The following is a 15,206-nucleotide window of genomic DNA, read 5'->3' as shown; positions in this document are numbered from 1 at the left end:
CTACTCCAAATATGTTCTCTGAACCGGCAGCATGAGCAATGTCCTGGAATATTCCAGCAATGTCCAGGAAGGTGTTAGAGAATGCAAATTCTTGAACCTCAACTCATTCCTCCAAGGTGGGGCCCACACACCTTAGTTCGACAAGCTGTGCAGGTAATCTGATGCCAGCTCCAGTGAGGATGTTTGCTGATCTCTTCAGTCTCATCTCTTGCTGGTGCTTAAAAGTTTTACTAATATGCAAAAGCCCTCTTTACCAATGACAAGACTTTTTGCCCTAAGGAATATGTGTTAATATAAAATATTTATTAACACAAAATATTAACACTACCATATCCATCTTATTTTGGTTGTTATTCATCTGATAAATATTTTTTTTCTATCCACTTACACTTAACTTTTCCATGTCCTTACGCCGGTTCGTGTTTTATTTTTAATTGTCTGCCAATCTTTGTAATTTAATTGAAGGGCTTAGAACCTTCACATAATTTAGATTGCTGTTCTATTCCAAGTTATTTCAACTATCTTCTTTTGTGCTTTCTACTTGTCCCATTTAATTTGTGTCTTCTTTGGATTAAACAACATGATGTTCTTTTCTTTTTTTAAGTCGGAAGTTATATATTCTATTTGTTTTATTTTTATTTCTTTTGTGTGTTCTTTTAGCAGGTGCCCTAGAAATGTCACCATGTTCATCTGGCTTAAAGTCTAAAGTTAATCAACATCTTCACATACTGCTAAAATACCAGAACATTTGGAATCTGATCACTACACTATTATATGAAACTGCTGATTAGGATTGTGAGGCGATGGGGTGGGGAGTGTAAATAAATATTATTGTGTCTTACAGTTTATGTTTATTTGCATTTTTAAAATATTTGCTCTTTTTTTTGTTCAATATTCCTTTTCCCATCTCAGATTTCCCTTCTGAAATCACTGTCCTTACTCAAGAAGATAATTTAGAATTTTGTTACTTATAGAACATCTGTTGGCAGTGAAGGAAAGTTTTACTAGTATTTGACTTCAATGTTACTATTTTGCCCTGTGTTTTGAAGGTATATTTGCTAGAGATACACTTCTAAATTGATAGATATCATCTGAAGATGTTTCCCTGTGTCTACTTTCACTTAGTGTTGAGAAGTCAGCTCAGTTTAATTAGCATTCCTTTGTAAACAATGCTTTTTCTCACTGACTACTTTAGGATCTTCTCTCTCCTCTCTCTCTCTCTCTCTCTCTCTCTCTTTCTCTCTCTCTCTCTTATTCTCTCTCTCTCTTTGGCACTCTATTGTATCATAATCAGGTCTCAAATTGTCTATTTCCTTTCATTTACCCCAGAATTTACTGGGATTCCTGAATCTTAGGATTTATGCTTATACATTTAATACTTAGGGGGGGGGAAACACATGAAAAACTGGGTTATGAGGCAATTTTATGTCCCCTCTGATCATCTTGGAGGCAAAAAGGCTAAGCACCCAGCCATATCCTAGGACTTCTGAAAAACTATACAAAATCATTGTTGTGTGGGAAATAATAAGCCAAGTCTAGTAATTTTCATAATTTCTAAGAGATTAAATTAGAATGTTAAATATGCAGTAGCTCTAAGAAATATATTATAGATGCAGGATACGTTTTGGACACCAAATACACAGAGTTCTAGAAAACTCAAATGCTATTGGAAAAGGAAGACCAAACTAGACTCCTTGGCTGTTTAATAATCATAGTCATAGGGTTCATACAACTGAATTCATCAATCATCAAGAATATGCCTATTAACTTTAGACTTTTTTTTGGAGCTAGACTACTGTGGGCAAAAACCTCAATCTGGAACTCAGTTACATTTCAGATCTATTTCTCACATAGCTATGATTTCTTTCAGTTCTCCAAGTAGACTCAGGAAAAATTCACACATACACCCAAACTCTCTAGAGTGGGAATACATATTTCAGTATGTGTAGCAGGTTTTGTGGCAGCCCTATTGTATGAGAATTACTGGCAACTGTTAAAAAAGAAGGTACTAAGACATTTCACTTTACTTAGCCTTGTCCAAAATTCAATTTCTCTAAGTATAGCAATTATGGGAATAGGTACTTCTTTGGTACAAGCTATGTAAATAAGTATTTTTTAGATATCAGTTCCTCTAGCTGTTTTGTCATAAACTATTTAGTTTCTCCAGGTTGGACCCTTGATTCCTCATTATTTTGGTTCTCAGAAATTAGAGCCATGTAATTTCTCTTCAGATTAAAACCAAAAAAGGAGGGGTTCTCTTGTTTCAACCAGTAACCCAATCCCTCATTCACAAATGCAAGCTAATTCCATTTTGTATTCCTGAGTATAATCTGGCAAATAACTCATCAGTGGGGTTTAGCTTCTCCTAGACCCAAATCACTGTCTATGTTCCTTTCCCTTCTCTCTCCCACCATTCCACTTACGATTGAATCCTCTCCTCTGTTCATTTTATAATGACTTCAGACAAGTGTACAACATGAGGATTGTAACAACTGAATTGTTTCACAGAACTGCGAAGGCTTGGATGGGTTTGCTTAAGAGCTCAAAGTGAGTTGCTACATGAAAAAAGACAAGCGCCCCGACTTTTCCACTTTCAATTCTATAATGGCTGGCATTTGCCAGTATCCTTTACACAGTGAGGCTGCCGGAAGGCAGGCTACACACGCGCTGGGATGTTTCAATATTGGGAGCCATAGTACTGATTACATTCCTCGGGACCATCACACAAATGACTCAACCACTCAAAATCTATGTACAAAAGGAACACCTTAATCACTAAGGTTTCCTTTGACCCTAGAACTCTGTGCCCCATCAGTTTTTACAAATAGGGAGGAAATGGAGACGCGTATAAAGTTTCACACATCATACCTACCCATTTTCAGCAGCACTAACGACATAGGGCTGTTTAGAGAAGTCTCTGGCTCGCGCCACACATATTACTGAAGCTGAATGACCAAACAGAAGTTCTTTGGCTGAAATCTGAAAATGATGAGGGGAAGCTTTTAAAGAGCTGGAAACATTTCATTTAAAGACATATAACAATATGCACGACACGTATATACTTAAAATTCTGCTCAGGAATTCCTGCTGTGTTATGTTACATACATCAGGAAAGCTGATACATGGCATAGCCAAATCCACAGAACAATAAACTTCTAAGTAAAGGAACTGTGTTGTATAAATTTTTTGGTTTGTTTTTGGTTTTGTATCCACTATGAAACCTAGAAGGTGGCCAGACCAGTTTTGCAACATCTGGCTTTTGAATACAAATAAGTCAGTGTTGATGTTTATTATGCACAAAATGTGCCTCATATGATAGTAGGATATTAATATGCTCGTTTCAGAATTCAGAAATGAGTTTACAAAACACACAAAAAAATATTTTCCTTTTCTAACCATTATAATTTCTTACTTGACTTCCTGCCTTTGAAATAAACTTTTCTATATTAAAAATGAAATTGCAACTAAGCTATTATTTAAAATGCCAGTTTTTTTTCTAATCTGTGAATTTAAAACTATGGCACTGAGGCCTAATCCTTCCATTATTTCATTTTTGAAAGAAGTCTATTCCTCATTATTTTGTAAAACTTGATTATAAAAATCAAACTACAAAATGGAAAACATGCAAGATCCCCTGAAATGGAGAAGTTGTATTAAGAGACTAAAATTTAATTTGAATAATTAGAAAGTGTGTGGTTAATAAAACTTGTCTCATGTGTAATAAAGATCTAATTTCCTAATGAATTAATGTTCATGATGTTTTTTTTCCTGAACTCTGCAGATATAGATGTATGTGGATGATAACCCAACCATATCAATGAGAACAAATTATTTCATCGTGTAATTGTTCTCTGCCTTCATCTTATTTCTATCATAACCAAAAATATTTCTTTAAAAAGTCTGTTATCAGACTACATTTCAAGTGCTACAAGGAGGGTTTTGTAGTTGATTAGAATCACTTTCAATCCAAGTTCTGACTCTTTACCTTACTCCTGGGAAATTCAGAAGGTTCCAACTCAGAACAACATTAATAAATGTCCCCATCATTGTACTTGGAATGCTTACCCCTAGGAATTTAACCCCATGTCCAACATATTGCAGACCGAATTAAAGAATAAATTGGGGCACACTAGGACATTCCCTCCTCCAGAAAAAATCCACTATGGACAAGATATCAGAATGGAACACCACTACTTTTCATATGAAGTTCTCATTCTGCTACTAAATTCCCACATGCAGTTGAATAAGCTTGTTAATTCACTAGTCTTCTATTTTTATCATACTTTAGAACTGCTGTGAAGAATAATTTAAAAATTCTGCAATCACACCTAGTCATTATCATGATGAAAGCCAGGAGATCTTTGCTTCTGTCCATTGGCTGTCCCTCTATGAAGCACTGTCTCTCCACCCCAACCCCCACCCCAGCTACCTCCAAGGGCACAGATGATAAAAAGCAAAGAACACACAAGTTGAGTAGCATCTACCAAATCCCAGGCACTCATACACTATGAACAGTGCTTAATCTTCATTTCAAAGGTAAGGAAATCAAGGTTCAAAGAATATAAGTCATTTGCCCAATAATACAAAGTTGGTAAATATGAACTAGAATTCTATCCAGGTATCTCCATTCTTTCTTCATGTTGTCATTGTTACGTGTCCTTGTGAGTATTAAACAGAAGGAAAATAGAGCATTCCAATACTAAGGAAATACATGCTCAGCTCACCCTTTTTATGCTCAAAGGTGTGATGAATACCAGCAATCAACACCAGCAAACCCAAGTGAGAAAGTTCCTAGCGTGGGACTTGGAGAGGCTCCTTGTTAGGAGACAAAAGTTCCAGGGAAACCAGAGGTCTTTGGGGAGACCCTGAGCCTGGAAACAGCCTGCATAATCTGTGCCCTGCCATCCTATACCCACAGACAGGGAAACACTGAGATAGGCACCCAATCCTCTGATGAATATTTGGATACTCCACAATGTCCAGAACTTAAACAACCTTCTTTCCCTCCCTACTCCTACTCTCTGATCACCTCTATTCCTTATACAAGTACACAATGCCATTATCCCACCTACCCCACCCACCCCACCCATCACTCAAACCCCAAATCTGAAAGGATGGATTCTTTAACTGTTCCTGCTCCTCCACCCCACATCTAACTGTTGTCCAGTTCTCTCTTCTTTACAACTGTCCAGGCTTCCTTTTCTCTTCTTTCCCAGGGCCACTGATTTGGTTCATGCTCAAAAACTCGCCTGACTAAAGTGCTGTAGAATTCTGCTATCCATAATCCCTGGCCCTTATCTCCCCCTCCCTTCAAAATGCCCTTCACATTAATACCCAGTGATATTCTAAATCACAAATGTAATACTATAGTATTATGTTATCTCTCTGCATAAAACATCTTCAATCCTCTCAATAGCACCATGTTTAATTAACATGTAGTGTTAGCTCTTGTTAGTTAAAAAAAAATCTAAACCCCTCAGCATGTCAAACTCCAAACTGAGTCTGCTCCATCCCTTAACCTACCTATCACCATTAACTCACCTACTCAACTACTCAACTACTGTTCCAGGCCTACTCAACTACTTTTACCAGTTCCCTGAAAGCAAAATACTTCCGCTTCTTATACACACTTATTCTGTCTGCATTCTCCTCTGACCTTCTTTTCCTCTTCAAATCCTGTGCATACTCCAGAGTTCAGTTCAACCATCATCCTCAGAAAGCTTTTCCCTTCAAAACCACAATAATTGCATGTCATACTGATCAGGATGGCTATTATAAAACAAACAAAACAGAACATAACAAGTGTTGATGAGAATGTTGAGGATTGGAACCCTTGCACGCTGCTGGTGAGGAATATAAAATGTAAATTGCTATGTAAACCAGTTTGGCAATTCCTCAAAAAATGTAAAATAGAACTGCCATATGATCCAGAAATCCTACTTCTGGATATATACCCCAAAGAAGTAAAAGCAGTAACTCAAACAGATAGTTGTACACCCAGATTCACAGCAGTATTATTCACATTACTCAAAAGGTAGAAGCAGCCCCAGTGTCTATTGATGGGTGAATGAATAAACAAAATGTGGTCTATACAAACAACGGAATATATTTGAGCCTTAAATGGGAAGGACATTCCGATACATGCTACAGCATGGGTGAATTTTAAGGACATTATGCTAAGTCAGTGATGGCAAACCTATGACACGCGTGTCAGAGGTGACATGCGAACTCATTTTTTTGGTTGATTTTTCTTTGTTAAATGGCATTTAAATATATAAAATAAATATCAAAAATATAAATCTTTGTTTTACTATGGTTGTAAATATCAAAAAATGTCTATATGTGACACGGCACCAGAGTTAAGTTAGCGTTTTTCAAAATGCTGACACACCAAGCTCAAAGGTTTTGCCATCACTGTGCTACGTGAAAAATGCAAGTCGCAAAAGGATAAGTACTGTATGCATTCACTTATATGATATACGTCATATTTATAGAAACAGAGGGGATCCCACTACTTTACAACTTAAAGTCTGTCTCCTACATTAGACTGAGTAACTTGAAGGAGGGATCTACGGCTAGAAAAACAACAACAACAACAACAAAACACCACATCTGTGTAACCTAATGACTGCATAAGTAAGTGTCCTTAAGTTTGTTTTACAACCATATGTGGTGGCAAGTGAGTGTTTAAGACCCTAGAACAGTTATGGCGAACCTTTGGAGCTTGGCATGTCAGCATTTTGAAAAACCCTAACTTAACTCTGGTGCCGTGTCACATATAGAAATTTTTTGATATTTGCAACCATAGTAAAACAAAGACTTATATTTGTGATATTTATTTTATATATTTAAATGCCATTTAACAAAGAAAAATCAACCAAAAAAATGAGTTCGCGTGTCACCTCTGATACGCGTGTCATAGGTTCGCCATCACTGCCCCAGAACCTGATGTATTTTCTTACCTGAATCCTTTTGGAGAGGGGAAGGCACTTTCTAAGTTTAGTATAAAGAGAAAATAAATGCTCCCAGATTATTTTACACTCCACCCTCTGCAACTTCCTTCTCTTCTACTTGCTGTCCTCACCTTGATATGCCCTTAAGCTTCAAACTGCCCAACAGCCACTCCGTCACCCACATATTTATGTCCCTTCTCTCTTACAATCTCCCATGTCCTTAAGGCCTCCCTTCTACCTCCCTTGCCCAAATTATGCCTTTTTATATTCTTTCTTTTTTTTAAACTAAACCACTAAGTATTAAAATATCAATGATGGACCACTCACTTGACTGCCTTTCTGATCCCAAAAGGATTAAAAAATGTCCTTGATTTTTGAAAAACCTAGATTTTTTTTTCCTGCCAATAGTTGATACATTGTTGGGTGAGATTCATGAGAAAAATAAGAGATGTTCACTCTTTCTGGCCGTATGGTTAGCCATAGAAAATGTTAAGGAGAACTCTCATGTGGAAAATCTCACACTGATACTAATCAGTCCCTTATTCGTGTTATTAACTTTCTCAACCTGTCCTCACAGTAGATTTCCAAAACACAAAGCTGATACAACCTCCTATTTAAAACTCCCTAATGGTTCTCCATGTTTCTTCCATCCCTGCTGATCGGATTCCAGTTCCTACATCATATCTGTAACTGTGGATTTCTCAATACCATTATTGCAGTGTTGGCATTTTGGATGGGGTAATTCTTTGTTGTGAGGGGCTGTCAGGTGCCTTAGGGGATGTTTACAGCATCCCTGGCCTCTGTCCACTCCATGCCAGTAGCACCCCCCTTCCTCTAGTTGTAACAACCAAAGAGTTTCTGCCATCATTACCAAATGTCTCTTGGGGTGTGGGGAGGGCAAGAACCATTGCTCTAACCCCAAGCTAAAGACCTGCTTCTAAGGAAAGCAGGGCTTAGTTCCCCACTGACGATGCAGTGCAGACCACGCCCTACTTAGAATACCTTGTATTATAACACAACAGCACTGCCTTCGCCGGCATCCTTCCTCTGCTGCAACCCCTGGGCAGCCAGCACCAGGTCTTCTTGTTCATGTTTGAACGCAGGTACCTAGCATACTGCCTCACTTATAATATCCACTCAACAAATGCATGTTGAATAAATGTTAAATAAATACCAGGAACGTACCTAAAAAGATACAGAAGTGAGGATTTGAAATGTCTTAAGCTATAGCAATCTACATATTATAAGACAACTATTCCAGCCAGAAAACACAACACTTCAATATTAAAAAGAATAGCAAGACATTTTTAGCCATTTAGGAATCTGAGTTTAAATCATGAGAGATGAGATAGTAAGTGTGAGGGCCACCATTTTCAAAGCTCAACTGTTGAAATAATACCAGGTCCTTCTCTCAGGAATACTCATTAACATTGAGCTGAGCTGCTCTGCTATGCAGTTCTTGGCAGTCCTGTAGTGAAACTGCTCAGTGATGGGAGATGTTAACTAATCACACTATAAAATAGAATTACAATTAATTGTTAATTTAGGTTTTAAAGTGGCAAACTTTAAAGGCTAAAAATAGTCTTTGATCTTTAAAAGGCTTCTTAATGAGGGCAGTATACTTTAAGTACATCATTAGTTTAAATGTTCAAATTGGGTCCACAGGCTGCTAGCACTAAGCAAATATCTCTTCCAATATGTTAAATGTTTATGACTTGGGACATAGACAATTAATCGCTAATCAATGGGCCAAATCTTAGGTGAGGTCAGGTTCTGAAACAGAAGGACGACAATAGTAAATTGGATTTAGGGCTTTGTGATATGATCTGTGACAATTACAGGCAAGTGGAGACTAAAAGAATAGCAGGAAGGCCAACTGACAGAAACACCCAGATAATTAAGATATTACTCATTTAGTTAATAGTGGTTTTCAAGGGTGCCCTTTGTTTAGATTAATGAGCCATCATTTTTAGAATTACACTTACACGTCTGTAGTTCAGTTACTTAAACATATAATTCAGGATATAAAATAGTAAAACTCAGCATAGCTTAAAGGGTGATAATATCTAGTAACTAAAATAGCAATAGTCATAATATAATTTCCAATATGATCTTGATCCACCATGTAACACTTCATTCTCTCCAAATCCAGAAGTAAAACCAATTTATGACTTTAAGAAGCATCTCCCTAACAATCATGCCAACCTTCCACAGTCATTGCCGACGGACGCAGGCTGTGCTTATTTTGTGAGTGTTGTCTATTTCTATATATTTTCACTAACCTTTAGGTCAGGTGAGAGACTCCAGAGACAGAGCTGACCCTCCTGACTCCCAGTCACAATTGTTTGCTGGTCATCAGTGATCATGATGGTGGTGATGCTGTGGGAAGGGGCCTTCTTCCCCCAGAGCGTGACTGCCTGCAGGGAGGACCTCATGTTGAGAGAATCCTGGAAACACGGAGAAGGAAAGAAGTGTACACAGTAATCAGTCTTAGACTCAGGAAACTGATCACACCACAAAGTGGATTTATCATGACACAAATTTGAACATGTTCGACCAGAGCCATCCATTCGAGGGGAGGTAGTCAGGAGACACTGAAATGACCATGCTTAGTGTTAGTCTGTCCAAGATGAATGACTTTTATTCCAATTCTTGATAACTGATACTGATGAAGAAAAGGATAGAAACAGTCTGCCCACTCCACACCCAGCTCTGATGCTAGGTGATCCTGACCTCTCCAAAGCCCAGCTAGGCCTCTCCAGGCTAGAGCTGTCAGCCCGACCAGCATGGTTCAGTGGTTGAGCACCAATCTATGAACCAGGAAGTCATGGTGCAATTCCCAGTCAGGGCATATGCCAGGTTGCAGGCTTGATCCCCATTGTGGGGCATGCAGGAGGCAACTGAACAATGATTCTCTCTCATTATTGATGTTTCTATCTCTCTCTCCCTCTCCCTTCCTCTCTAAAATCAATTAAAAAAATATTAAAAATAACAAAAAATTAAAAATAAACTAAAGAATAGAGCTGTCTATATACTATAAACTTGAAGACAGCTTTGCAGACTCTCCCCAGAAATGTCATCTCAACTAATTAACAATTATTTGAATTTTGCTATTAAAAAGTAAATCTTTTCCATAAAATCAGTGTTTCCTGTTCATCTAAGATTGCTATATGACTGTCATGATTTCCATCATATTCATGTTCCATCTATACTACTTTAATAATAATTTTTATTTGACTAAATTTTGTATTTGGTAATCTTTTTAAACAGTAATTTTCATGAAATCTCTACTTCATGTGTTAGTGACAAAGGTTAAAATGAATACATAATTATCATTTTAACCTGTGTACCACCCAAAATGATCTGAGAAATCATCTAGTGAGACGCACATTACATTTTGTGAAACATTTAGTTAAAAGTTTCCCCTCAAATAGGCATTCTTTTCAGAAATACAAATAATTTGGGAGTGAATAATGCTTTAAGTTCTCAGAGTAAATTAGTAAGTTGTCTCCTGTGACTTAATAATATATATTTCCCCTCAAAAAAAATATCAAAGATAAGAGAGGAGGAAGATACCAACGTTACTTTCCACATTTGGCTTGAGAAAATTAAAAAAATAAAAGTAAAGACCTGTCCTGCAAGACCTCTGGTACCAAAGCATTACAAAGGTAAGAACCAATATAAAATTTAAAAACCTGTGGCATATGTTATTTAGAATGTTCAGTTACACATATAAACACACAGGCACATAACCTTGAGTACTCACTGACACCATGAATATAAAATCAATATAGGCAGTGCTTAGCCCACAAACCAGGTGCCTTCAAAATTTTATTTGTAGTTCATTTATTTGGAATTTAGTAACTAATTTCTCATGGCTCTCTTCTTAGGCCAGCATACAAGAGTATGCTGGCCTAAGAGTATGTAACCTATAATAGAGCTGCACTAATCTTACTACAGTACCTAAGCACCATGCAAACAAGAGTTATTTATAGGAAATATTCTCAGCATTGCAATTCAGTATATCAGGATCACACATTAATCCTAGTACTAAACTAACCCAGGAGTTCTGAGTTCTGGTTTCAATAACACTATAATCCCAACTTGAACCTCTTCTGCTTCAAACACAGAGAAGTAATGCTATCTACAGGAAAAACCTAGCAGATGCCACCCTAATCATATAATGAAAGTAAACATCTTCAGTGATGGGACAAAAACAAATTCATGTGTCACTTGACAACATGCAATGAGCAGGAAAAATGCAATGAGAGGAACACGTATCAATTCTGTGATATTCCTACCAAAGATGCACAACCTGAATCTTATCACAACAAATACAAATTGAAGGATTCTCTACAAAATAACTGGTCTGCAATCTTCAAACGTCTCAAGATCATGAAAGTCAAAGAAAGAATAAGAAACTGTTCCAACCGAAGGAGCCTAAGGAAACATGAACTAAGTGCGAAACCTTGTTCTAGACGGGATTAGTTTGCTCTAAGAGACTCACTGGAATAACTGGCAAACTTGAATGAGGTCTAAGGATTGAATGATAGCAATCCTATCTGATAATTACAGCCTCATGTGCTACGCGTCTGGTCAACCCGTCAGCCACTAAACCAACCAAAGCATAATCTGCTGATATGCAAAGGCCTCTCAACTGCTCACTATGATGTGCGCTGACCCCTGGGAGCAGTCAGTCAGCTGGTTGACCTGTCACTAGGATGAGCACTGACCACCAGGGGGCAGACGCTTCAACTGGTAGGTTAGCTTGCTGCTGGGGTCCTGCAGATCTGGACTGAGTGAGACAGGCCGGACACACCCTGGAGCCCTCCCACGGCTCCTCCCCAGCTGGCCAACCTCCCACGTCTCTCCCCAGCTCCAATCGTGCACCGGTGGGGTCCCTTGGCCTGGCCTGCGCCCTCTCGTAATCTGGGACCCCTAGGGCCGTGATGGCGAACCTATGACACACGTGTCAGAGGTGACACGCGAACTCATTTTTTTGGTTGATTGTTCTTTGTTAAATGGCATTTAAATATATAAAATAAATATCAAAAATATAAATCTTTGTTTTACTATGGTTGCAAATATCAAAAAATTTCTATATGTGACACGGCACCAGAGTTAAGTTAGGGTTTTTCAAAATGCTGACATGCCAAGCTCAAAAGGTTCGCCATCACTGCCCTAGGGGGATGTTGGAGAGCTAGTTTTGGCCTGATCCCACAGGCCAGGCCGAGGGATAACCCCCCATTGGTGCATGAATTCATGCACTGAGCCTCTAGTATATCAATATTAACTTCTTAATTTTGAAGGATTTATTGTGATTGCAAGGGTTAATACCCTTGTTCTATATACTAAAGTATTCTGAAAAGATTGGAGCGGGGAGGTAACACTTTGGCAACTTCCTATCAAATAGTTTTTATGAAAATAGATTTGTGTGTTATCCTTACTAGTTGTCTGTGAGTTTTAGATGTTTTTAAAATTAAGATTTTGAGTTTCAACGTTCTCATCTGTAACATGAGAATAATAGCTATACATAGAACAGGGTGCTGTGAGGATGAAATGAGAACATGCATACAATGTAGAAAACAGAATGTACTCAGTAAATTACTACTGTTTTAATTCTAGCTTCCATACCTTGGAATAATAGCAATAGTTACTCAAAGCAAACTTTTTTTTTAATATATTTTATTGATTATTTTTACAGAGAGGAAGGGAGAGGGAGGTATAGAGAGTTAGAAACATCGATGAGAGAGCAACATCGATCAGCTGCCTCCTGCACACCCCCTATTGGGGATGTGCCCGCAACCAAGGTACATGCCCTTGACTGGAATCGAACCTGGGGCCTTTTGGTCTGCAGGCTGACGCTCTATCCACTGAGCCAAACCGGTCAGGGCCAAAGCAAACTTCTTCACCATTACACTTTTGCTTTATTCTGATTCATATGAAATTGATCTCAACTTCACTAGATTTTAAATTCTCCTCCAAAGACAGGGACTTCTTTCTGACGTGCCCACTGCTATATCCCAGGGACACAGAGAGGGTGTAGGACAGGCAGGCACTCAGTAACTATTTGCTGAACAAATGAATAAAAATATACATTATCATCTGAAGACCCCCATCTGATAAAGCATCCACCCATACAAATATGGACAAATGTTTAAATACCTAACAAAATACAAGGCATTTGGAGTTTAGAACATCAAATAAGTCAAAACATTTCATAGATTAAAACCATAGATAGTCATAGGATTCTTAATATCCCAATCAGAAAACAAAAAGCACCAAGACCAAACCCTCAAGAAACCAGATCTTAACCAGAATCGACCCTGAACAATCTGGATTGCTAAATGTAGTGGAAATAGACATGGAATTCAGATACTGTCCTAGGGTGGCTATTACCCTTGTGACCTTTATATCTAGATTATGCAGGTAATGTGTAGTAAAATGAGGTTACCATCACCTGTGTTGCCTACATCTCAGTATTCTTATGAGGAATAAATTCATAATGTAAATAAAAGCATATGGGTATAATATACATGGTATGCTATCATTATACCTTGCATGTATAACCTAGAACTCAGGGCAAGAAGTGGCCTTGGAGATCATTAATCTAATCCCCATAATTTATAAGAAAGCTGACAATGAGAAATGTGGTCTAGATAACTATTAAGATCATTTGAGACTCTGAGACACTAAACAAATTGTGCAGTGAGAATGAGTAATTGATTAAAAGGATGCACATCTTCGAAGTCACTTTTTAAAAGACTCTCTCTTATTTTTTTTGCACCAAAATTTCAAAAATCACCCCAGAAACGTTGTGCCTTGCTAACAATAGGAAAGAGAGTAAATCCATGTGTTCTGAGACCCTGGACAATTGCCCAGAAATCTCTAATCAAAAATAAATCTTAAAGGGAAAGGCAGTCTACTGTAGAGTCTCTAAGTTAGAGGGAAACTCTGACATACAGCAGTTAAGTTGTGCCCCTGGCAGAAGTATACTGTCCCATTTCAAATAATTCTGTATTCAGATAAGTTGTTAAATCTTTGGAAAAAGATTGCAAACCTCTATCACAACCCTCAATTTATAACTATTGTATCCTAAAATGAGCACCTGAGTAATATTTTGCAATGTCTAAAAGAAGATTATGAATAGTAATGCTCTGGATGTGTTTACAGATCCTTACATAATTTTTAAATCTGGTCCATTTAATGGCAATTTAAAATAAACATTTGCATTGGAGGGGAAAATAGACATTAAACAAACAAACAAACAAAACTTGACCTAGCTGGTTTGGCTCAGTGGATAGAGTGTTGGCCTACAGACTGAAGGGTCCTGGATTCAATTCCAGTCAAGGGCACATGGAGTGGTGGGCTTGACCCCCAGTAGGAACATGTAGGAGGCAGCCAATCAATGATTCTCTCTCATCATTGATGTTTCTATCTCTCCCTCTCCCTTCCTCTCTGAAATCAATATATTTACCCACAGACAGGGTGAAGACACAGAGTATATTATAAAAGTAAAATAAATTTTTCTCATTTGGGTCTAGTCATAGTAGCAAGTCACAGTACCAAGTACAACACTTTAAATTTTGATAAATTGTATTTTGTATCTTATATAATCAACATTTTATCATATAATCAGTATAGCTATTAGAATCTATATATATAAAACCCTAATATGCAAATAGACCGAACGGTGGAACACCCGAACAACCGGTAGCTATGACGTGCGCTGACCAACAGGGGGCACACGTGGAACATGGTGGGCATCAGCAGCAGGTGGCAGAGTGTGGAACATGGCAGGCATCAGCCGCGGGATGGTGGAACAGGTGAGCAGGGCGCCAGACCAAGGCAGGGGACTGCTCGCTGTCATCGGGGCAAGCCTCTGGTGGTTACTGAAAATTCTTGCTCTTGCACAACGCGGTTCCGCCAGGCGCTTGCACCTGCTACTGATGCTTGCACCTGCTTTTGGCACTGGAGCTGCCACTCGCACCTACTGCTGGCACTCGGCAGTGGGTCCCAGCGGTGGCTGCTGGCCCCAATCGCCCCTCAGGGCTTCTCCACCACCCCCTGCTCCTGAGGGGCAATTGGGGCAGCAGCAGGTGCCAGTGGCAGCTGCTGGCCCTGATCACCCCTCCAGGCTTCTCCACCACCCCCTGCTCTTGAGGGGCAATTGGTGCAGTAGCCACCACTCGCACTTACTGACAGCACCGGCCCTGCTCCCACCTGCTGCTGGTGCCAGCATTTGCTCTGCAC

General features: G+C 38.6%; 1 protein-coding gene across 1 annotated transcript in view; it reads right to left on the bottom strand.

Moving 5' to 3' along the window:
* WDR72 (WD repeat domain 72) overlaps positions 1–9,388 on the bottom strand; it is a gene marked incomplete at its 5' end in the record, with an annotated part of 183,946 nt that extends 174,558 nt beyond the window's left edge. Inside the window, 2 exons of the mRNA XM_081108857.1 lie at positions 2,873–2,979; positions 9,236–9,388. Coding sequence (XP_080964983.1) covers positions 2,873–2,979; positions 9,236–9,388 — 260 coding nt within the window. The remainder of the gene's footprint in view (positions 1–2,872; positions 2,980–9,235) is intronic.
* Positions 9,389–15,206: the final 5,818 nt, after the last annotated feature.

The sequence above is a fragment of the Myotis nattereri genome (assembly GCF_964212035.1).
Source record: "Myotis nattereri genome assembly, chromosome: 1".
Lineage (NCBI taxonomy): Eukaryota > Metazoa > Chordata > Mammalia > Chiroptera > Vespertilionidae > Myotis > Myotis nattereri.
The sequence above is the reverse complement of the archived record's forward strand: the minus strand, read 5'-3'. Positions and strand labels throughout refer to the sequence as shown.